The following is a 24,761-nucleotide window of genomic DNA, read 5'->3' on the forward strand; positions in this document are numbered from 1 at the left end:
CATGCAAGCTTCAGAGGTGGCACTCATAGGCTTTTCTTTAGCTGGGTCCACATGCATTCCACGCGGAAAGAGACAAGAAAAGAAGAACCTTGGATTCTGGACTGATGTTGAAGACACGAAACATGGCAATCTCGGCTGCAATGGTTTTCCCCGAGCCCGTAGGAGCGCCCAGGAGCACGTTGTGGTCCGTGTGGTATAGCGTATGGAATATCTGGGTCTGGATCGGGTTGAAGTGGCTGAACCGGTATAGTAGCTCGTACGTTGTGTTGCACAGGGCAGAAACAGGCAGTGGCTGCAGGTCAAGCAGCTCTGCACGAGGCCATAGTGAGAGCAATCCGGAAAAGCACCACACTTGCTCTCTGAGAACATTTTGCTCCCCAAGCAGGCAAAAAAAAAGACAAATGTGAGGATTTCCTTCTTAACAGATGCATCCCAAATAAAGCTAGAGTAAAAATAAGGCATTCTTTTCAACGAAATGCTTGAGACATTCAGCAATTACTTCAATTATTAATCCCACAGCCCTGACACTACGATGCCAAAGAAAGCTTGGTGTCCCTTGACAATAGCAAAACAGTGCGGCAAATAAAGCATAGCACTTCTCCAAGCAGGAAACAATGAAATAAAATGTATGCGGTACCATGTGACAACTGTAGTTGGTTCACTAAATCCTTGCTATAATGAAGACGAAGGGGGAGCCATGCTTACCTTGTTGCATCTATTACTTGGTTATAAGAGTGGTCCCCCCTCATTACCGACAATGGCCACCAGGTACAAGTGGTGTTGTTATTAACCAAGTGGAAAGCCAACACAAACATTTGCTGTTTGTGTAGTTTGTACCCGGCGGAAACGCGGCGTAACTATGCACTAACTGCCAAATGCAAATTTGCAACTCCTAACGTGCGCAGATTCAAGCTCTGAGGCGATGTTTTGAGTAAGCCTGGGACATCCGGAGCTGCTCACTGGCGAGTTTCATTTACGGTGTTCAGCGGTCTCCTGCCGCGTGTGCACTTATACGCCGATCTTTTTTGCATGACCTGAGAGCTCTACTGATTATCTTCAGGGTTCATACTTCGCTTGCTGATGATGTGCTGCCATAAGCAGAAAAGAAACTTCCATTAACGCCAAGAAGGCCGCCCATAGGATATCTCGGTCCAGTGCTACAGAGCAGCGCAAAACAGTTTACAACAACGTGGGATTTTTTTCTAGTCTTCTTCTTCACTGTGGAGGTCATAAAGACAATCTGCGAAAATGGAAACAGATATGCTTGGATGCACAATTCTGTAGTTGCCCAGCTATGAGGAGAGCTATCAGTCCTGGAAAGAGGTGCACGACTCCAGACAAAATGGTGAAGTATATTCCTTGGACCTCTCATCAGACCATCCTCAGAAAATGCCAAAAAGGCGAAACTGCAAAATGTGTTACGAGGACTGCAAAGTTGAACAAAAACCAGACGTCTTGTAGGAAAAATGCAGAGCACACCTATGTTTCACAAGAAACCAGGAACAGCTTCACTGCATCGCATGAGCGATAAAGCAGTTCCTGGTCTTGGTTTCTTTTTTTGTATCCGAAGAATAACGATGTACTGAGCATTTTTCAGACACTGTTCCTCAGTTATTTATCTTTAAAACCTATATTCTGAATTTCTTTTGATATTTATGTTTTTTTAGATATCATATTATCTTATTGTTGTTTTTATCAACTAGCAGCAAAACTGGCGCTTTCTGGAGCTTTTATGGTATATAATAAATTTTTCTGTTTTGCAACGTATCTTTTCGGAAAGAGTATTTCATTGCGTACAATATGCTATGCTGCAATGTGTGCTCGAATATTATTTGTAAAGGTAAACAATTTTTTTTCTGAGACCTATAAAGGAACGTCCATTTTCTTGTGGTAACCACAGAGTTAAAGAATAGAAGGGCTAAGATTCATAAGAAGCATATTTAGTGAATGCATACGGCTCCCTCTGTCGCTGCAACCCAGTCACAAATGAAGCAAGGTTTAGCAACAATGAGAACACTGTACATGCCCCCCCCCCCCTAATTTTGTCACAGGTAATGGCTAACGACCAGAAAGGGATACGCACCAGTGTGTGGTGGGTGTCGTTCGGGCAGGATGAGGTGCTGGAAGGTGAGTGGGATGGTCTGGTTGGAGCCAAGCCAGTAGTCTGAGTCCACACGCACCAGGTACTGTGGTGGCAGCGGCTCCGAGATGGGAATAGTGAACACCACATTCTGGCTCTCCCGCTTGATCACCTGCCCACGACACGATCACAGCAGGGATTAGAAGTGTTAGTGGCATTTGGAAAAAGGGCAGCACATTTTGCAAAGCACATTCCATGGATGGCAGCCATGCTTTCTTTGGCTACTGCCCTCACAACACACTGGTCCTGTATCATACACACAAAGATTATCGCAGCCACAAACAGATGACATCCTCCAGTGAGAGAAATTCACCCTGCTGCTTATCCTGACTTTTCCATTTGTTGAATGTGGTGTCTACTTGAAAAGCTGCCCAGCCACCCTAAGAAATCCTTGCCTAAGGAGCAATGAAAGGTAGCCGGCTTTCATGACTGCTGCAAAAGGACAGCTCCTAACTGCTCAGATGATGCAGTCGATGCAGAGCAGAAATGACTTTGGGGTACCGGCACTGACTTGGGATGTCTCATGCGCACACTGCCTGCGCTTATCCTATGTAGGCATTTGCGTGTAGTGTTAATTGGCAGGGGTGAGCAAATACTGAATAGTAGATTTCGAATAAAAAATTTATTCAAATTAAGCAAAAAAAGTTGAATATCGAATATCAGAAAATTTATCACAAAATTTAATGCTGACAAATTTTGCGTAAGAAAACATGGTGCTGCCCATACTCGAGAGTCTCCTAGCATTGTATGGCAAGTATGCATAAAGCTATCAGTAACTCTGGCACCTAGAATTTATGATATACGGTATAATCCACTCTTATTAAAGGAAATGACAAATTAGCATGCCAGCACTGATTACAGTTCAATTCTAGTACAGCACACACCGCTTGTAAGCTGCCGAAGTCGCGAATATCCGTATTATAAGCAGCAGTGCACTATAAACAAAATAAGATTTTTCAAAGGCAGCAAATATGCAAAACATGTAGGTCAAGCATCCATGCTTATAAGAGAACTGAAGCATGCGACTGGGATGTTTACATCTGTTTCAGTTTACAAACATTGAAAGGTTAACATCCGAAGACCTGCAGTTTTCGCATACAGCAAACAAAGCAACACAGAAAAAAAAGAGAGAGAGAGAGAAACCTATTAAAAAAAAAAGCAAGACGGCGACCAATTTTTCAGACCTGCTCGATTGTTTGGAATACACTACAGCACCACCCACAACTCCACAGAACTAATGCAGAACACTAATGTACAACAGCAACTGAAATTTTGCGCACCGTACGCAGCCTCGTTCAATTTCTCAGACTGATCCGTATGCCCGATGTCAAAAACATGGCGAATGCAATCCAAGTCGCTGCCTTTCGTGTGTTGCATGTGCCACCCAAACACTTATTTTCGTTGTTAAGGTGCTTCCTCTGCTTTCCAAATGCCACACAGCCACTGAAACACGTTTCGTTGGCTATGCACCAAACTGCAAATGTGGTCGCTGGTTATCGATGAGGCAGTGCTGTTAGGCCTATCTCACGGGGGTGTCAGGTGGCATGTCGCATCAGAAAGCCCTTGCTTTGTGCATACCCGTAGATAATTACAGTTCCTGTAACTTGTAATAGTTTATGAAGCAGGACCGGATATAATTCAGACTCCTGTTTATCTTCCCATAGTAGAACTAAACGTACATGCATATTGCTTATAGTGCAGTTGCACAAGATGAAATACCAGTTATAATTCGGTTGCCGGGAAATACTGCGGACAAGTGAGGCCACAAGCGCGCTTCTCAATGAGGTGCGCCAGCCGAGAGGAGAGCGATAAAGGCGATGCGGAAGAGGAGGGAGCGAACATACAAGGAACGGAGAGGGAAAAAGACAATGCGACAGCAGCATGCTGGGTCAGCGGACACGCGGCAGTTGCCTAGGCAGTGGAGGCCTTTTCCTCCCGCAGCTTGTCAGCAGTGAGCAGTCCACTGTGAACTGGAGGTCCAGGATGTGGCCGTCGACCTCGGCACATTGTCGCTCTTTGGCTCTTCAGTTTGTATGTAGAAAGTAAATTCAGCTGCCGACTTATTTTTCAGACACAGATGCACTTGAAAAAATCTCTTTATAATGGGCAATTTGAAAAACGAATTTTGATGGTAAAATCAATTCATTGTTTTTCACAACTCCATCACTGCAGAAAAATTGGTCGAGGCCGTGAGTGTGTTTCACACCCGTTCACCTGTTCGCGTTCACCTATCGCCATGCGCATTGTCACGAAGCGCAGATATCGCACGTGCAACATTCGTGGTGCTGTCAGCTTAAACTGTGTTACGCAAATTCATCAGTTCAGAATGTTGCCCACACATGAGCTTACGACGTTCCTACCAGTATGTACCCTTAAAAACTATTGCTATTTGCGTTTGGGATAGTTGCCGGCTGATTGCCTGGAAACCCTCTGCTCTACGCGCGCTGCCATCACACGCAAGCAGCAACATGTGCACGTGTCTTTTGCCAGATCACCATCTATTTGTCTATGGGTACGAACTAATATAAAGGGCAAGCCTTCTGCTACAGCATGCCAACACACCTCGGCCTACTAGAGCAAACCAGCGTGACCTCGCCGGCAGTCAGCGACCAAAGTTGCAGTTCGGTGCGGACTCAACGAAATGCTCCACAGTGGCTGTATGGGTGTTGGAAATGAAGGAACCACCTCGCCATCCAAAGTGAGGGCACATCTCAGTCGTATGCTTCGATTCCCGGACACATGCAGCTGCTTGGTCTAGATGTCTTGTACGTACACAGCCTTTGAAAAATGTTGTTTTGGTTATAGTGTGGTACTGCTTAAAGTGCAGAAATTTGTGCCTCCAGACTTTAGTTAAGCATAAGCTTTAAATAGTGATCCAGCTCACGGATTGAACTAAGGGACAGTGTGTTTGAAGAGGTTTGTGGGCAATCAGCTGCAGCAACTACTGCGAACACCTACCAAGTTTGTATGTGCGTGTACTGGCATGAACAGTGAAAGCTCAGGTGTAGACATGGCGTAAGAGCTCCTAACAGAATTTGCGAAGCACAACATGAACTGACAGCATTGCAAAGTCACTGACAGTAGCATGATATCTGCACTTCATGATGAGTAGATATTTCGAATAGGTATTATTTTCACAAAAGCAAAGCATACAGCAAAATTCAGAAAATGATTTTTCTGACCTGCTGGAGTATTACAACACTGTAATTACTTTCCACACACAAACCGAGGAGCCAAAGAGTGACAAAGCGCATGCATTTAGAGCCCCTTGATCTTGGGCTTTACTCGCATTCGGTGTGGAGTGCGCACTATTGACAAGCTGCAGGAGCAAAGGCTTCTCCCATCGCCTAGGCGGCCTAGGCAAACCACTCGTGCAACTCGCTACTGCCTTTTCCATTCCTTGTTTGCTTGCTGTGCCTATCCCTCTCTGCACTCCCCTTGGCCGCTCTCCTCTTGGCCGGCACACCTGGTTGAGAAGCACTTTTGCTATCTCGCTCGTGTGCAGGATTTTCCGTGTAGTCACATTATAACCTGTATTTTGTATCTGCACTATAAGAGGTATGCGTATATATGGAGTTTTATGAGAGGGTAAACAGGAGCCAGGAAAGACTGCACTATATTCGGTCCCGCACTATAAGTAGTTACGTTATAAGTGGTCTTGTATGAAGGTCTTGAAAGTACTTTCTTTTTATCAGCAGACTGTTTGTTGAATAGAATCAAGTGCATCTTTCCCTCTGTAGATGAAGTAGTGATGTTATGTTGTAATGAGTACCAATAAGATTTTCAGTTTAATAGTGGGCCTGTGTTTAATGGCAATCTCTTATGGCATAGCAAGTTCTTGCTTTCCAGCTTTTCTCAAAAGCACAGAAGTGTTTTCTTATCTTTATGGCAGGTGGGTTTTGTGGGTTACCGTTAAGCGATTTTTCCGACAGACGAAGTGCAAGCTGAGCATTACTACAGTTAATATTTCCAGAACCTGTCATGGTATAGAAAAATCTCCAGGTGTGAGTCTATGCTGCCATCTTCACTCTTTAACAGTTTCTTGCACCATCTAATGTTATTTACAACAAGCACAAAATGAAGCATGTCATCTGGAAGAAGTGCAGAGCGACTAAGGAGCTCTAATTGTCCATAGTAAAATATTTAGTGCGCACAATAGACAAGGACACAGTGAAGGGGTCACACAAGCGCTTACTCACAACTATATTATTTTCGGAAAGATACAGAACATATATATACCCCAGCTATCAGCGCTGAGCATGTGCAACAAGAGTGGTCAGTAAAACAGAAACAGATTAAAAACAGATTAAGAAGGTTCATCCAGTATTTAAAAAAGCAAATTCATTTTCAGTGATTGCGATCGATGGTTGGCTTATGCATTTTTCAGCGCACTTTTTGATATGAAATGCTTCTGTGATTTCCCGTGTTTGTTTTTATCTGAAAACAAAATGTCAGTGTTAAAAAATACTGGATCACAATGACATATATTACAGTGGCTTGACAAGTGGGAATGGTTTTCTTTACCGAGAGAACGTTCATGTTCTTTTAGACGGGCGTTTATGCACCGACCAGTTTGTCCTATGTACATGTTGCCACAGGTCAAAGGAAGCCGGTGGCCTTGTCTATTGTGCGCGCTAAATACTTTACTAAGAATTTGTACCAACTCGCTCAACTATCCGTTCTGCTGCAGCTCTAATTCTCTTCAGGCCTGCATGAAAAGCAAAAAAGTTTGGGACAAACTGGTCTCGTCGTGTCTCTTTTGTAAGTTTGCGTTTGACGAGCTGACCTCCTTGTTAGTCTACATGGTGTGGGAGATACGGGGTTCTCCTCCTCCGTACTCTTGGGACAAAGGAACGACAACACAGTAGTGCAAACAGTCACAAGGGCATTTATTGCACCTTTCATAGATCAATGCCTGCTAGCCGAGTTCATATCCCCAAAACATGCCGATAGGCGCGCGACAAATCTAGAAGTTCGACTCACCGCGTCCTCGCGAGCGAATATGTTCGCTCCATGCTGGATCCCAACGCCTGGTCGTTCGCGTGTATAGTCACGCGAATCGTGGCGCGTTCCAAGGCGGCCACGCGAGGCGGTCTCGCAGATGCATCGGTCGCCGCGCGCTCGTGGGAGACGTCCTCCGCCGCGCGCCGACCCGCCGGGAAAGAGAGCAAGCGCCTGTCCCTCGGCGCCCGAGTAACCCCGCCGCGACGGTGGCGCCATCTCTCACACCGCGCTTGTACCACTCCGAGCGCCAGGCCACGCGAGCCGTGCGGGAAAAACAGCAGATCAGGGGATGCGCTATGCGGGAAAACATCAGGGGAAGCGCGAGAGTCGCGCATCCCCACATCCCCCCAACCTTAAATCACTTCTTATTCCGGCGAAACATTTCACACAGTCTAACATCAACACGTGCTTCGCGAACAAGGTGGTACATGCAACAGTGGCCGCGCCGGAGAAATGTCCACACGCTGTCCATAACATGCGAGCCGACTGTCCTTGGGGGTACACCGCTGGCGTCCGCCGGTCACCGCAGCAGCTTTGCGACTCGACGGCACGATCCCAGGCCAGGACTCCGGAGACGACGACGCAGTAGTCGGTACGAGCAAGCGTCGCTCGCGCCGACGCGCCCAGCTGGCAAGAGCCGCCGTAGCTGTCGGTGACCGCTGGCTCCTTTGTCCGCCGCCGAGGGTTGTGAGCTGGATGCAGGAGGCCGCCGAAGTCGCTGCGCCGAACTGGCCACAGCATCACCATCGCCCGGGGTGACTCGATCGTAGTCCGGGGCAGCCGCGCAGACGATGTGCAGGTGACAGCCAGCCAGGGGTGACTCCAATCACGCTGCGTACACTCAAAACACTCGGCAAACACTAAAGTAGTGCAAGGGAGAGGAATTCTGCATGCGCATCGCCCACGTGGTATGATGTTCAACTCGGCTAGCAAAAGATCGGGCAGCTACTCAGATGCTAAGTTCACGTGAACGAAGCTCGCTTTCTTGAGTCGAACGAGTAATTTCAATTCGTGCGAGGCTAACTAGAATGAGGGAAGCAACTTGCAACACCTCAGCGCCACGGTCCACCAGGTTGTGTCCCTCCACGTGCGACAGGCAGCTTCGTAAAGCCTTAGGCCTAAAGCGTCGCTACTCTGACAACAACCGGCATCCAAAAACAACACTCAAAATGAGCGCAAAACAGGCAGCCGCGAGGAGACGTTAGCTCTGTGAAGTGGTCCTACTCCGCTCGGTGCACACAGCATCCGAGTTGACGGCGCCCACCGTCCCAGACGGTGTCGGAGCGCCCGGTGCCAGGCCGCAATACCAGTCAGCCCGTCGTGGCACCCGTGGCCCGCGGCCACCCGGCTCCCAGAGCCGCGACTTCATCCGAGTCAAAGAGATAGAAGAAGCTATTTACATAAGAAATTCGGACCACCCACGAGGCTTCCGTACTCACTCGCTTCAGGCTTGCCACTGCTCCGCGGGCACTCAGCCTCGCTCTCCCAGGATGAAGACCACGTGGCTCTCGTACCGACGAATGTCATTAAAAAAAACACTTGCGAAAAGGCTTAGCATGTTGACATGTTCAAACACACTACAGCCACAGCCGCCTCGCTCAAGAAAGCACGCCGCCGACGCTAGCGATCAAAATCCACGCTAGCCCTACGCTTCGGTTCAAACAAAGGTCTTGAACGAAGCAACACTTAAAATTATCGTCCGATGCCCCAAGAGGCCCACGTTGGGCAGCCAGATGTGGGAGATACGGGGTTCTCCTCCTCCGTACTCTTGGGACGCGACCCCTTGGACTGCCGGACTGGAGTACCTGCTGCTACCCGTGAGTGACCACGTTGCCTGACTATCCCGGGCAACGAGGCGAGACTATTTATTACTATTACGGAGAGGACGTCCCTCTGCGAGTGTTCGCGATTGCTAATAGCAATAAACGTTGTTACCGTTGACACCGCTGGTTGCCTTATTCGTCCGAACCCGGCGTAGCCGCGATTTCCGCGCTACGGGTTGGGAGTACCACGAAGCGACTGCGTGGGGCTAGATCCGGAGCTCGCCTTCAGCCCTAGCCGCACGCAGAGTGGAACCCCCACAATGGTTACGAGACATGCCTGTACTCACTTTGCCATTCCAATGCAGGTAATATTTTAGGCTTGGCAGAGAGTACTAGTCCTTTCCTCTGCCTCACAGCATCCGAATTACATTCTGGAAATTGTCTTTCATTCCTTCAAAACTGCAATAACTGCGGAAGTACCCCACTTACTATGTGCGCATCATATCTAATGCGGTGCCTGCCCCAGTGGTTCATGAAAGGCGTGGTGATTGAGGTGCCTTCCCACGCTCGCACACTGTGCTTTGCTCGATCTCTGAGAAATGTCGCCTCAGCGGCAACATGGCGGAGAGGACTAGCAAGCTGGAACTCATTTCCAGCGCAAGGCTTGCGTTGCCCTCCTGGCAACGAGTTATCACACAAGCATACGTCACTGGGATGCACCCTGATCTGCCTGAGTGGCAGCCTCACGTTGGGTGCCAGTTATGTAGAAGATGCACCACAGAGCAACAGTCGCAGCTCTTACGGGCAAAGGCTCATGGGAACACCGATCGAGTATGTACACCCGCTGTGCTAGGGCTAACCAAGTAGGGTGATACCACAAGAGATCAAACATGCATGTCCGCTTGATATTATGGTTCTGTCTGTTTTTTTTATATGTCATGTAGGAATATTCAAACTGCACGGAAGCGAAAATTTTATTCCTGAAAGGCGTTCCCAGCAAGCCAAAAAAATATTTGAAGGTGATGGTGCGAGCTGTCATATGTAAGAGGCATGCAGCGCAGAAAGGAAGAAGAGGACAATGTGCACATATCGGTCCGATCGGCACGAGCCCTCGAGGCGCGTGACCCGAGCGATGATTGAGGGAGAAGTGGTGCCAAGCTGGGATGATCGACGTGGCTCTGGCACAAGAAAGTTGTAGCGTCAGCATCGCACTGGCGCCATGGATGTTCGGACAAGTCCGTGATGCTGGCGGTCCAGGATGTGGTCGTCGACCTCGGCGACATTCGAGCGAGGCTCCTTGAACCTGCTGCAACTTCTCACGGCAGTGCCGGGCACTCCAGGAAGGATCCTCTTCCTGGAGTGCCTGGAAAGCGTTTACAGAGTCGGCGAGAGCACCGACTATGATGAGGATCCGACTATGATGAGGATCCGACACACCTTGGACTCGGAAGATATGTGCGACGACAAAACTCGGTAAGAACAGTCCTTTCTAGTAGCGTCGCAACCATAGGCTAGAATGGCTTGACTTTCGCGTAGCAAACGTCAAGGACCAATGTAGCTGGTAATAAGGACATGTTTAGTGATTATTAAGTAGGTTGCATAAGTGTTAGTATTTCTTCATTGTGTTTTAGTTTGAGTGAGTTTTATTTTGAGCCTGGGGTAGAGTGTAATTAAAATCTGTTTGCGGTGCTGCTCTGCGTCTCCCAACCCCATCTCTCGTAACATCTGCATGCCCTAATTACTTTGTTTAGTGCAAAACAATGTACACAAGAAAGACGACAGGACAAGGCACACCAACTAGCCCGCCAACGCATTGTGCTGATCTGCATGCCCCCAAGATCAGTGGCACACGACAATCCACCTGGTATTTTTTGCTAGCAGGCGACTTAACAATGCCTAAACTTGATATTTTTGTTTTGTCTCGTTTTCTTTTTATGTCATGTAGAAATATTCAAACTGCATGGAACCAAAAATTTTATTCCTGAAAGACGTACCCACCAAGCCAAAAAAACATTTGAAGGTGGCGGCGCGAGCGTCCTATTGCTTACCACAACATTTTCAGATTCCACGGCCGAATTAAATTCAAAATAAAAACGTGTTATAAAACTTTTTTGCTCATGTTAATATGCTTTACAGTAAATTAGTTCCATGCATTTTCTTATGTTGTCCACAAAAGAAAAAAATTTAAAAATTTCAAACATGGCCCCAATCAGAAATCTTTTTAACTTTGACGCATTTTGGCTTGTTTTTTATTACACATAGAAATTTGAAAAAGTGTAACATAGAATATTCTCTTTGCAACATTTATGCAAAATATTATCTTCCTACATGAAACACTAGACAAGAAAAAAAGTTTAATAAACAAGGTTTTTAAGAAAATCTAATTTTAAAAAATAGAATAAAAGAACTAAAGAATAAGAGAACGATCCAATTTTTGAAAAAAATTTTGGTGGAAGCCCGTTTATGATGGGCAAAACATAGGTGCTTTAATATGTTTCCTCATTTGCTTCATTCACAAAACATAACAGGCAAAAGTGACCCATGTTGAGCATGCTGGCTTTAGCGCCACAATGACTCGTTCCAGTTTGTTAATATTTACTTGCTTTTAAAAAAAAGAAAATGCAACGGTTGCCACAATCAAAGGAAGGTTTACTTGGGTTTTTTATTGCGGCGAAAGTAGAGAACATGTTTTATGCTTTGTTTTCTGGGATGAAAGAGAGAAAAAACGCGACACTACTTGTGGTGCTTGAACTAATTTATTGCGTGTGCTTTGCAGTTAGTATTTAAAAGGGTTTAATCAATTAAAAGGGTTCTCACAATGGACAGTGCACATCTGGTCAACTGATCGCGAGCACACATCCACACATGCCATGAGTGAATTCCCAGCACACAAGGCATTGACTTCCATTCTATGACTTCTGCTGACGATGCTCCTTGATGGCTGCAGCAGGCGCATGAAGCAGGGCCCCATTCTTGATGTGGCCGCTAAGTTGAGAGACCATCTCATGTGCCAAAGGCAGCACTTTGAGACCTCAGGGTGTGCTGGGAAGCTTGGTGCTTAAGCAGTCCACACACATCGTCACAGGGATTCTTCCCATGCCCGGTAGCAGAAAATATCCACCTCGCGGACGTATACTTGGAGTGGCACAACTCATACGGTCAGAACCTATGTTTAACATGGCTTGCTGCACCATCGCTGACGTGTGTTACCTGACAGTAGATGGGTGCTCTTTAATGTAACACTTCATGTGGTCTAGCTAGGCCCTAGCAGGCGTGCACTGCATCGTGACATATGTCATCGCTTGTGGCAGCAAAATTGTGTGTGTTTCGTGTATGAATGGTACGACTGTGTTTCATTTGAGAGAAGGACGGTCCAGTTTTCCACAAGATCAAAATGCAGAACAATCCTTCCACGCTGCTCTCACTTCTTTGCCTCATGAATAGCCGTGGCTTGAGTGCAGTGTATGTATTTGTGAGGATACTATTTGGCCCCCCATTTGCCGAGCTCTTTCACAAAAAGGGTTGGAAACGACGTCTTTTCGATCAAGCCACCGCTTTCCCATACAGCAAATGTGACCTCGTCCTCATCGACAATTCCTAGACTCGCCAAAGTGAGGCTTTCACTCCATGGGCAGCGCTCGCACTCGCCTAACATACAATCTGTGGTTGTGGAGCTGCAAAAGCACACTACTTTCATGCCTTCCAAGGAAATTTCCACACAGGTTACATTCTCAAGTGCGGAGACACAAAGGTTGGCATTTGCGCAACAAATGCAAACGCAAACTCTTGTTGTGGTGCGAGCAGCACCCATTTTGGATGCAGGCTATAAAACTTTGACAGGGCAATGGCTTTTCGGGTCGAGCTGCTTTGAACATCTGGAAAGTCTCGCGGATGGAATGTGTCATAAAGTCCTTTAAGACGTATTCTCTGGCCATTCGTGATGACTGACATAACGTGCTTCTTGTTCGGTCTTTGCCGAGAGCACCCATGTTTGTCCTTGAAGTAGTCGAGCGCAGCTTGTACATCCGATGTGCTTAACCTTGACCACCTGTCATAAAGATAGGAAAACTTCTCCGCCTGTTTTGTGGAAAAACACTGGAAAGCAATGAAGCAATCCTATGACGGCCTGCAGATAGAAGTTGAAACAAGATAAAGGACAGGGGGAGAAAAGACAACACAGAAGTGCGACAGAACAAAATTGAGTCTGCGTTGTGCAGCTACTAAGTGCAGTTTTATTACTATTTGACGCAGTCGACAGTTTTATATACTGTGGAGTACGACTTTCCCCTATCTCTTCTGGACATGAACTTGTTGAGACTGAATATTTATTGGGACGATAAGGTGTCTCTTTATCAAGAAGATGACCAAACAGAGTTGGAACAAAAGGACCGCCTAAGGAAGCTGAAGAAAGTGTAATTTCTCAACTCTACCTCGAACTGGTATGCTTGGGAGGTTATCCACCGGCGACAACAAAGTTCGACGCTCTGTTTCACTTGTCCGACAAAACAGTTGAGAAAAAATCAAACAACTTGACGAGAGAAAAGAAGACGTGGCTAAAAGAAGAGCTTCAAAAGATGTTAGATGCCAATGTAATTCACCCATCGGTGTGTCCCTTTGCTTCACCTATTACCATTGCTCCAAAGGAAGACTGCAGCTGGCGGCTATGTATCGATTACAGAGCAGTAAATAACGAACCCTCTTGATTCCTTTTCCAATGCCGAGGATTGACACCATCATTGATGAAACCAGAGGCCACCTGCTTTTCTCGCATACACCTGTGCAAAGGCTTCTGGCAGGTGCCACTGCAAGAAGACACCAAGCAATACATGGCATTTATGACTTCATTTGACATATACGAATACCATTGCCTTCCCCTTGGATGGAAAAACTCACCTAGTTGGTTCCAAAACATGATGAACACAGTTTTGAATCCCTATATTGCATGCTTCTGCAATGTCTACCTAGATGACATTGTAATATACTCTAAAAGTGATAAGTTGTATGAAGAACATCTGCCGCATATCCTGGGAGCATTACCTGCTAAGCTAAAAGTTAATTTCAAGAAGAGTGAGTTCTTCAAAACTAAGGTGACATTTCTTGGCAGAGTTTTGGACAGAACAAAAGAAGAATACAAAAGCAGAATCAGTAGCTCGCACAGCAAAACTAGCAAAGTCGTACGGATTGGCAGGCAATTTCAGAGCTTTCAATCAAGGTTATGCTCTGAAATGTCGCTGTCTGACAAGATTGACTCAGAAGGATGTTCCCTTTTGTTGGACAGAAGAATGTGATGATGCCTGCCAAGAATTGGTCTGAATAATTTCTTCTGATCAAGTCTTGTGCTTACCAGACTTTGCGCTGCCCTTGGAATTGAATACCGATGCATCTCACTATGGAACGGGAGCAGTCTTGTATAACGACTGCCAAACCAACAGCCCCGTGTGGTTGGATACTACAGCTACACATACAACAAAACTGAATTGTACGACTACAGAAAAAGAAGCTCTCACTGTTTTAAAAGCCATCCGCCACATCCATTCATAGTTGGAAGGTGCAAAGTTTAAGCTATACACAGATCACGAAGAACTGCACTAACTTGCATATTGAAGATGGACAAACTGAAAGGACAGTTGGGTGGGTGAACTTCAGCAATCTGATTTTGAAGTAGCTCATTGCCCGGGAGCTTCTATGAAGGATGCGGATGCAATGTCATGATTAGCCGTTATCCTTCCAGACAATCATGAAGAAGCAAATATTGCAAGAATATGGGAAGGAACCGAGGTTTTGCAACATACTAAAAATGAATGAGTTGCCATTCCTACTTCCTTAGTTCCAAAAAATATTGGAACTGTAGCAGGACAGCCCCAAATCAGGAGGGCATGATGGCGTTTGGAGAACCTACACGAAATTGACAAAAAGGTTCTTATGGCCTCGCATGAAGCAAGAAACAAAAGACTATGTATTATCATGTCATAAATGCCAGATTAACAAAGTAAAATTTAAACAACCGATGCAAAAAATGGTTATACTACAATATTCCAACATGCCATTTGTGGGGTTCTCCTCCGTGCTCTTGGGACAAAGGAACGACAACACAGTAGTGCAAACAATCACGAGGGCATTTATTGCACCTTTCATAGATCAATGCCTGCTAGCCGAGTTGCTATCCCCAAAACATGCTGATGGGCGCGCGACAAATCTAGAAGTCCGACTCACCGCGACCGCATAGCGCCCCATGCTGGATCCCAACGCCTGGTCGTTCGCGTGTACGGTCACGCGAATGGTGGCGCGTTCGAAGGCGGCCACGCGAGACAGTCTCGCAGAAGCATGGGTCGGCGCCCGCGCGGGACGTCCGCGCCCCTCGACAATCTCGAACCAAAGAGACCAAACGCCTTCCTTTCGGCGCCCAAGTAACCTCGCCTGTCGGCGGCGTTAGCAGCGCAACACTCGCGCCATCTCTCGTACTGCGCCTCAACCACTCCGACCGCCAGGCCACGCGAGCCGTGCGGGAAAACCAACATATCAAGGGACGCGTGAGAGTCGCGCATCCCCACACATTTGAGGTTGGCATGTTGGAATATTGTAGTATAACCATTTTTTGCATCGGTTGTTTAAATTTTACTTTGTTAATCTGTTATTTATGACATGATAATAATGAAGTTTAGATAAATATCTAAACTTCACAGAACTACGAAAAAAGTCACCAAACCCTGGCAAAGAAGATGCTCACAGCACAATTTCTTTTTTGAAAAGGAAAATGTTTGACAATGTAAGTAATTGCCTCCAACAGTGGAATTGCCTTCTGAAGTCGTCGCCTGCAGGAATGGGCTGAAAAGCGCAACATCAAGTTGCAGCTCACTGCACTCTATCATACTGCAGCAAATGGGCTAGCTGAAAGGGCTGTCAAGGACATCAAACGATACGTTAGCATGTATCCAGCATTCCCAAGTGGTTGGCAATGTTGTTTTGAACTGGCAGTAGCTCACCACAACCGCTCATCAACTGGCCTGGGATACACTCCTTTATTCACTGCAACTGGCAGACCACCTTACCTGTCTGCGGGTATAAGCGTGGGCATTGACAAGAACATAAAGCTCACAGAAACAGCAAGAACTGAAGACAGTAGATCAAGGTACCGTGAAAAAATGAGAAATTTCGACAAGAGGCAAAATACAACATTACCAACACTCGACGTCGGTGACTTCGTCTGGTAAAAAGAGGGCCAAGCCTGAGCAAGGCCTATAATGGGCCATTTCGTGTGAGGAAGATGGCAAGTCAACAAGGATACTTAAAGATTATACGGTACAATGGCCCTAATGACACCATGGAATCCGCTGCTATTGGAAATATATTCAAGTATCATCCCAGGAGGGAGGCAAACAATGCTAGGGGGAATGAACCAATCCTATGATGGCCTGCAGATAGAAGTTGAAACAAGACAAGGGGCAGGAGGAGAAAAGACAAAGAAGAAGAAGTCCAATAGAACAAACTGGAGTCTATGTTGTGCGCAGCTACTAAGTGCAGTTTTATTACAAGCAATACTTTCTAAGCAGTAGAAGATTGCTATGAAGCACCACATATGAACCCCTCATCACTTAATTCTATTTGACAGACATTCTATTAAATTAAATTATGGGGTTTTACGTGCTAAAACCCCTTTCTGATTATGAGGCACGCCATAGTGGAGGACTCCAGTAATTTCGACCACCTGGGGTTCTTTAACGTGCATCTAAATCTAAAGTACACGAGTGTTTTTGCATTTTGCCCCCATCGGAATGTGGCCGCCGTGGCAAGAATTTGATCCTGCAACCACTTGCTCAGCAGCCCAACACTATAGGCAGACATTCTATCAACAAAAAATATTTTCCAGACCTTCGTATATGAACTGAGTTTTCTACGCTAGCATACTAGGTAATTTGGTGTTCTCTTTAGTAAGAGTACAGCATACTATGCATCTCAATTAATACGTACCTAAGGTACTGAGAGTTCGCAAGATTCTTGTTAACTAATGTGATCAGCTTCCAGAGCATGTGCAGAACTGTGTTTCTTGCACAAAATTTGGAAGCACAAAGTTTGTGTTCAATTTTCTGATATTCAATATTCAATTCAATATTCTGCTTTTTTTTTATTTGACTAGATATTGAAGTCGAAATCTACTATTCAGTATGCACACGCCCCTAGTGTTGATAATGTAGCTCGCTGATCAACCAATCAATAGTCACTATGGGACTTTTGTTAACTAGGTTTATTAAGAGAAATACAACCCAATAGCTGCAAGGTGGACCACGAAGGGGAAAACACATGCTCGCTTTGCCATTTCTGTAGCGTCTCTGGTTCTGTTCCCTCCAGTACACCTTCACGAGGTCCCGTTTACTGTTCAAACTCCGACAAACATATAAAAAGGCACTAAGAGAAGAGTCGAGGCGCACATTCAAGTTACATATGGCGGTGTACCGTGCTGCCTCTTCTGGAACCATAACTATTGGGTCTCTCTGTCTCATGAGTGCTGTGAGTTGAAGACATGGCTGGTTGTCCACCGACTGTAGATTATTTAACTTAGTCTTCATTTTCCTTCCAGGCACTCACCTAAGAAACATCAGTGGTTTGCCATAAATCCATTCGAATACTGCTTCCTGGCATGAAATACTTTGTGTCTTGTGTATACTCTAATGTGTGCTCCTTGGGTTCTACGACACAAGAGTGTGATCTGCTTCAAAGGCTATCGATGGGGGTGGATATCAAGTCCCACAACGTTGCACACGCTGAGCCCATGTGAGAAACAAAAGCTCTGTCATTTTGGGTTACTTACAGACTTCTTCACTCTGCCCCTCTAAGCAATATATGCGCTTTACGTGGGCAGACACACTTGTGCGACTTGGAGAACCGTTGATAAGCATGGAATTGTACTGAGCTTGACTGCGAGGTTGAAAAGGCAGGGCTTAACATAGAGGCACAGTTAAGATCTTAGATTTTGTTGCAGAAAAGTTGGACGGTCCGTATAAAAAAAGTCGCAAGGAAACCTGACAATCCGCCTTTTTCATGGCGCGACAGCGAATATGCCCTGCACTAGCGGATTAGTCGTGAAACGTTTTGAAAGGGTAGCATGCGCTGAAAAGACCCCCGAAAAAAAAAAAAAAAAAAAAAAAAAAAAAAAAAACACGCTTGCACGGGCGCTGCTGCAAACAGTCGTGCCGTGTACCGCGTTGAAATTCTACTGGTAGCTCCATGTCAGTCGGGTGCCGAAAACGTGTGTAGCGTGGACTGCAACTTCACTTTAAAAGAGAAAGTGGCCGGGACATCATTCGAGCTGTCTGGACTGCACCGTGAGCCAGGTAGTTGCCGCCTTTCGTTGATAGCTAGCAAATTTAGCGAAAAACCCATGCGTTACACTTAGACGACACTTAGGTACATCATGTTGCTGACGAAGCCTTCTTGCAGCGTTGGCCCTTACTTGCTAGTGGTGGCAGCGTGCCTGACTGCACGTAATTGTAAGGCGCGGCAAGACTGGGTTGATACGAGACCGAGAAGACGCTCATTCCAATAACTGACCGACTATTGTGCGTCATTGAAACCTTTTTATCATACCAGGTCCACAACTACGCAACCGACAAGCGCGAGTTGTACTGCGACGGGCTTTCTTGCCGACGGCACTGGCAAAATCAGCGTGCCAACCATCGTTCGACCGAACCCCGCGCAATCGGCCATCGAACCAACAACACAGTAGCGACAGCGTCTTCGCTTGTATGTATAACTGATCGTGCCCAAAATGAGTCAAACACGCCTGCCAAGTTGAAATGCACGAGCTTTAACCCTTTCAAGCCGTGCCCATGAAGTTTGAGCCAATGTCGATCCTGTTCAGCGTAGGTTAACCTGGCATTGTCGAGTTCGTGCACCCACTACCGGTGGACCTGAACAGAAATGTAAGTACGCAGTTAGGTCAAACGAACCTGCTTCTATAGTTCAGTTCTGGCCTTCGCGATTTGAAATCAACTACACTTCACTTCGCAAGGCGCGTACACCATAAGCGGTAAGCGGCGACACAGTGCTGTCCCAACATCTGTATGTCACCGTACCTGTACGCTGTTAGCCGCATTCACTACGTATATGGGTGGGCCTGTACGTGTTGCTTTGCCGACACATTTGTCAATTTCAGAGATGCACTGTTTGGCTCTGCATCAAGCGGCAAACAAGAGACTGTGTATTCAGTATACAGCAGCATAAACAACTGCCTCGCTCAGTTATACCAACACTGTTTGAGCAATGGCGTCCGCGCGTTTTAGTGAGAGAACAGCACGGCCTACAAATGAGCACTTATGCGAGCACAGTTTTCTCTAATAACGCTCTATGGCAGGCTAAAATTGTAAGTATGATGGAGTTAAAGAAAAGTGAGAATGAGTTAATTAACAGCCCATATTATATGTATCTGGATCACAGTTGCCATGGTTTAAGTGGTTCGGCCGCTCATATTGACTCGTCTCAGGGTGTAACAACATGGCACATATGCGTAGATATGCATGTTTTGCTACGTTTTGACACTATTTCATATCAGCGATGCACCTTCTTCACAATATTTGATGGTAACAACGATCTGCGGCTGTAGATGTCGATGTAAACAAGTGCACCATTGTGATAAATCCGACGCAGAAGGCTGCGCTCGAAGACTTTTTGAATATGCGAAATGTCTAAATAATGTGCAAGAATAATACAAAAAGCGATGTCCAAGTGCAGAAATCAGTGACAAATTCCAACGCAGCCGTGTCGCCTGGCAGAACTCAGCGTGCCTTTATCGGCCGCACTGTTTGCAGAACAGCGTGCTCAGGCCTGCTCACTCAGTAGTCACCGAGTGCCACATGGCTTCCAGGAATGACATGCTGTTTTGAACACATATATACAATTAACAGGATAGGGAAAGCAAGGAGCAGGCTGGCAACTGCTACCAAAAGGGGCACAATGCCTGCCTACTCTTCAGAAGGGGAGGTAACAGCAACACAGGAATGGAAGATAGGAAGGAGGGGAGAAAAGAGGAAAGGAAGAGCAACAGGACAAATCTAAAGAATAAAGTAGAATACAGTACAGATCACACACAGTAGGGCCAGTCAGTGAAGGTCACGCTACAACAGAATGTTGAAAAGAATAGTTTCGACGCTACAAACGTGAACCTAAGTTAGTTAACTCTAGAAAAGTAAGTAGAGCGTGATGGGCCTGGTCACGTTTAGACACACAACCCCTGGGGTACAAACATTCGTAGAGTGTCGTACACCGCAGACCAAGGAGATGATAGTCCCTCACTAGCGACATGTGCTGCGCACTGAAAGCGGGACACTCAAATATAAGGTGCTGAAGTGTCTTGCAGCAGCCACAAGACGTACACGATGAACTTGCCACACGTACTTGTCTGTATAAACGTTCGTGCACATTCATGCAGCCAACCCTCAGCTTGAGTAGTTGTGCTCTAGCGCGACGAGGCAAGCCTCGACCGTGGATACGGGGCGGGAACGTTCCATTTGCGTCGCGCTGGTATGGATGCTCATCAGCTTGCACAAAATTTCTGGGTAGCCACAGTTGTTATGAGCGCAAGTTGAAGCGAGTCGATCAGCCTCTTCATTTCCGGCGATTCCTACGTGTGAAGGTATCCATTGAGCAACGAGAGATACCTCACGTGATGAAATTTAGCTCGCGGAGTCAGTAATGCTGCGCATAAGTGGACAATCAATCTCACTGCTTTGTAACCTGCTAAGGGCAGCATGGGAGTCCGTAAAGATGGCAATCTTTGGTGTAGTTGACTCCTCGTGCATGTATTTAGGTGCAACATTAATCGCTGCTAGCTCGGCAATTGTTGACAAGGCTAAATGGAATATATGAAATATACGTCGTACTTAAATCAAAGGACAGAAAAAAGCCGCAGAGGCACCTTGACTGTCGCTGTGTACAGATGCATCTGTGAATACTTGAAGATAATCTGGAAAACTTCCGAACATGTCCCACTGAGCCAGTTGGAATATTGCTGGAATATTGCTGAAACAGGCATATTTTGTGTAAGTCAGGGATTGTGAGGTACCGTATTTACTCGAATAATGATCGCACTTTATTTGTCAGAAAAATTGAAGCAAAATCAGGGGTACGATCATTACGCGGGTTAAATTTCCCGCGAAAAGAAAAACACATTTTTTTAGTCCCGCGTTTGCTGCGGGACACCAAAACAAAAATGGCGACTGGCGGAGCAAGCCGCACGTGCCGAACTCGATATTTTTTTCTTCTCTTGAGTACATTACGTGCATTGAAACAGTTTCTCCCGTGTCAGTAATTAATAATATCGTTAATATTGGCAAGTTTGCGGCAATAACATAGCCATGTCCACTTTGAGGAGACAGAAAGAGATGGGCGCGCTTAGCTGCCAGTGACATAGAAACACATGGCCGGCATGCTGCGGAAACTGCGGCATCTGTCTTCACTATTATCCTAATACGGCACGTTCCCGCTAAGGGTGGGTGAATATCTTAGCTGTGTTACAAGTGTCGGCGTATGAATAGGGTACACTTTTAATGTATTTTTTTTTTTTTTTATATAGGGTTTTACGTGCCAAAACCACTTTCTGATTATGAGGCACGCCGTAGTGGAGGACTCCGGAAATTTTGACCACCTGGGGTTCTTTAACGTGCACCTAAATCTAAGTACACGGGTGTTTTCGCATTTCGCCCCCATCGAAATGCGGCCGCCGTGGCCGGGATTCGATCCCGCGACCTCGTGCTCAGCAGCCCAACACCATAGCCACTGAGCTCTTTTAATGTATCACTGTAAACGTGGCTACTATGGTTGCTGCTCGCGATTTGTTGCGTGCCCACGAGTGCAGATGAGAAGAATCGAAAGGCGCCTTTTTTGTTGTTGTCCACCACAACCATTATAAAGCCTACACATAATAAAGGCAAGTTTGGTTGCAGCTTTTTTTTATTCATGGAAGTGCGGAAAGTGATGAAAGTAATGAAATGAGGCATCTACTTAAGAATGTTTGGTGCCTGCAGACGGCTTGGTTTGTCTTGAAGAGTCATTCGCGTAGCATTCGACAGATGGTAAGCGCGATCAATAGTAGCTAGACTTGGCCCACGACATATCGCTGCGGCAAGTTCGGGGTTCGATCATTACGCGAGTGCGATCATTATGCGAGTAAATATGGTAAATGGGGAATACACTTTGGTGATATCTTTCGGAGGTGAAGGCGCAACATAAAGCAGCATATTAAGAAATTTCAGCAGTGTTTCATAAATAATGCCGCCATTTTTCCCATGTGAGAATACGGGCGGTGACTCAGACGATCAAGGAGCAATTGATGCGCGATGCGCAGTGCAGGTGCTCAATATAATATAGAGCTCTGTGGTCGACTTGCAGCCTCAGGGGTAACTTATGCACTTCAGTCAGTAATGCAACAGATTGAGCCTCACGAGGTAATCCAAGCATTAGTCGAAGGGCGACGCGATAATCTCGTTTCAGTTGGGCCATCAAACTAAGTGGTATGTTCAGGACTGGTAACGCGCACGTCATGCCTGAGTACAGATGACTGGTATACTTGGAGAGCCATTCTTTGGTCACAGCCAGCACCTCTAGCAGTCAAGTATGTAACATTAATCGCTGCTAGCTCGGCAATTGTTGATGAGGCTAGCTGGAGTATATGAAATATACGTCGTACTTAAATCAAAGGACAGAAAAAAGCCGCAGAGGCGCCTTGACCGTCACTGTGTACAGATGCATCTGTGAATACTTGAAGATAATCTGGAAAACTTCCAAACATGTCCCACTGAGCCAGTTGGAATATTGCTGGAATATTGCCGGAACAGGCATATTTTGTGTAAGTCAGGGATTGTGAGGTAAATGGGGAATACATGTGTGCTGATACTTTTCGGAGGTGGAGGCATCTGTGAATACAAATGTCCTTGTCTGTATAAAGGTTCGTGCACGTTCACGCAGCCAACCCTCAGCTTGAGTAATTGTGCTCTAGCACGACGAGGCAAGCCTCGACCGCGAACACGAGACGGGAACGTTCCATTTGCGTCGCGCTGGTATGGATGCTGCTTGAGTAGGTGACGACGAATCAGCTGATGAGTACAGATGAGTGGTATAGTTGGATAGCCATTCTTTGGTCGCAGCCAGCACCTCTAGCAGTCAAGTCTGTAACATTAATCGCTGCTAGCTCGACAATTGTAGACGAGGCTAGTTGGAGTATATGAAATATACGTCATGCTCCATTTCGTGGAATTCGTGATCCGCGAAATGCACAACCAATGTGCACTCAATGTGGGCACAGGTACACAAATCAACCGGCAAAAGCCCTGGGACCTTTCCAAAACGTTTTCAGCGGCGTGCGGCAGAGGGCAGCACAGGAAAATGAAAAAGGCGGATGAGTAGGTGTGCGCCCCTAGAACTGCAAATGGCGATTAAGAGTAAAGTAGGCCAAGCGCTCAGGTTTTTACCGTCGGTTTCTGTAGAAGTAGAACTGGAGCTTTTGTTATCCGGCCAACCTCTAAGTACAGTTAAACCACGGTGTAATGAAGTCAGTAAAAGTGGTAATTGCTTTAATTTACAGTCAAATCTCAATATAATGAATCACGCGGGACCACCGAAAATCAAATGTTATTCTGAAAGATCATTATAGTGGAAAGCCCAAAAGTAACCACTCCACCCATCGACCTATCGGTTCATAAGTTGTCACCATTTTAGCTATCCACAAAAACGTTGCTGTAAGCTTTCGGCCCGTTGTGTTGCTTGCCATAGATGGTTGTTGCCATAGATTCCACCACCACGCACCGCTGAAGCACCGTAAGTGACGTGCAGAATACAGACGCTGAGAAAACTGACAAGTAGGAAGCTCCATGTCGCCTCCAAAGTGCAATGTTTCTTGTTCGTTTGTTTTCAAATTCCTTGCCATGGACACCGCAACTGCCTCATTCGAGGCAGACACCTGAACTATTCCAAAGTGCAAGCGTTCTAAACGACACCATCCGGAAAGTGCAAAATGCGCCAGTGTGGCATGCGGGTACAGAGCTTACATTTATCTGCATGCGTAGTTAGTATGCCCGCAGAAAGAAGTGAGAAAGAAAGAGGCATGCGCAGGAAGAAGGGCAAAAGAAGGAAGAGACATTGTTAGGCGGTGCATGCACTCACAAAACCTGATGCGTCATCGCCTCCGAATTGGATTAAAAAAGACATTCTCTCCTGCTCTCTCTGCCATTCAGGTTTTTCTAACTCGTGCGCCACGATGTCCGCTTTCTGTGCCTTGTTGTCTGCTAGCCTGCTGTTTTGGCTGCCATGGAAGATACGCGGAAATCGAGGAACCTCCAGATTTCTGAATAGCAGTTCGTAGTACTGAGGCGCTGTTAACATGACACGGAAATTGAATAATGATCATTATTCTGAAATGTTCGGTATTCTGAAGTTCATAGAACTGAAATATTTTTGCGCTGGAACCATTAGTCGGCTGGGGATTTCTGAAAACTTCGTTAATCTGAAAAGTTCGTTAATGTGGTGTATGTAAAAACAAGGTGTTATTGCATCGAATTTTTTAATATTGAAATACAACCTTTTATGCAAATAAGTACAATTGCCAATGTTTTTTTTTTTTTTTCAGATGCAAAATTTTCCGAATTATTGGGCAATCAAAAAAAGTAAACATGAATGAGAAAAAATAATTTTGTTCAATTTGAGAGTTGGCAACGAAAGATACGTATGCCATGTCAATGATATCTTCACATCGGTGGTACAAAGCACATCCAGCCACACTTTCGCATTCACTCTGCCCCAATGGCTGATAGCGTCACCAGCAGTGGGACAGCGGTGTCAAGTAAAGTGCCGGCAGCACAGAAGGTCAT

The 24,761-nt window shown here is 46.0% G+C and overlaps 1 protein-coding gene across 2 annotated transcripts in view; it reads right to left on the reverse strand.

Annotated features, from left to right (window-relative positions):
* Nucleotides 1-24,761, reverse strand: part of LOC126521606 (activating signal cointegrator 1 complex subunit 3-like) — a 414,950-nt gene that overhangs the window by 181,699 nt on the left and 208,490 nt on the right. For both annotated transcript variants that reach the window (XM_055065750.2, XM_055065751.2), the window contains 2 exons: nt 2,084-2,252; nt 89-309 (listed from right to left, as the gene is read on the reverse strand). In XM_055065750.2, the coding sequence (XP_054921725.1) occupies nt 89-309; nt 2,084-2,252 (390 nt within the window). The remainder of the gene's footprint in view (nt 1-88; nt 310-2,083; nt 2,253-24,761) is intronic.

The sequence above is a fragment of the Dermacentor andersoni genome, chromosome 6 (assembly GCF_023375885.2).
Source record: "Dermacentor andersoni chromosome 6, qqDerAnde1_hic_scaffold, whole genome shotgun sequence".
Lineage (NCBI taxonomy): Eukaryota > Metazoa > Arthropoda > Arachnida > Ixodida > Ixodidae > Dermacentor > Dermacentor andersoni.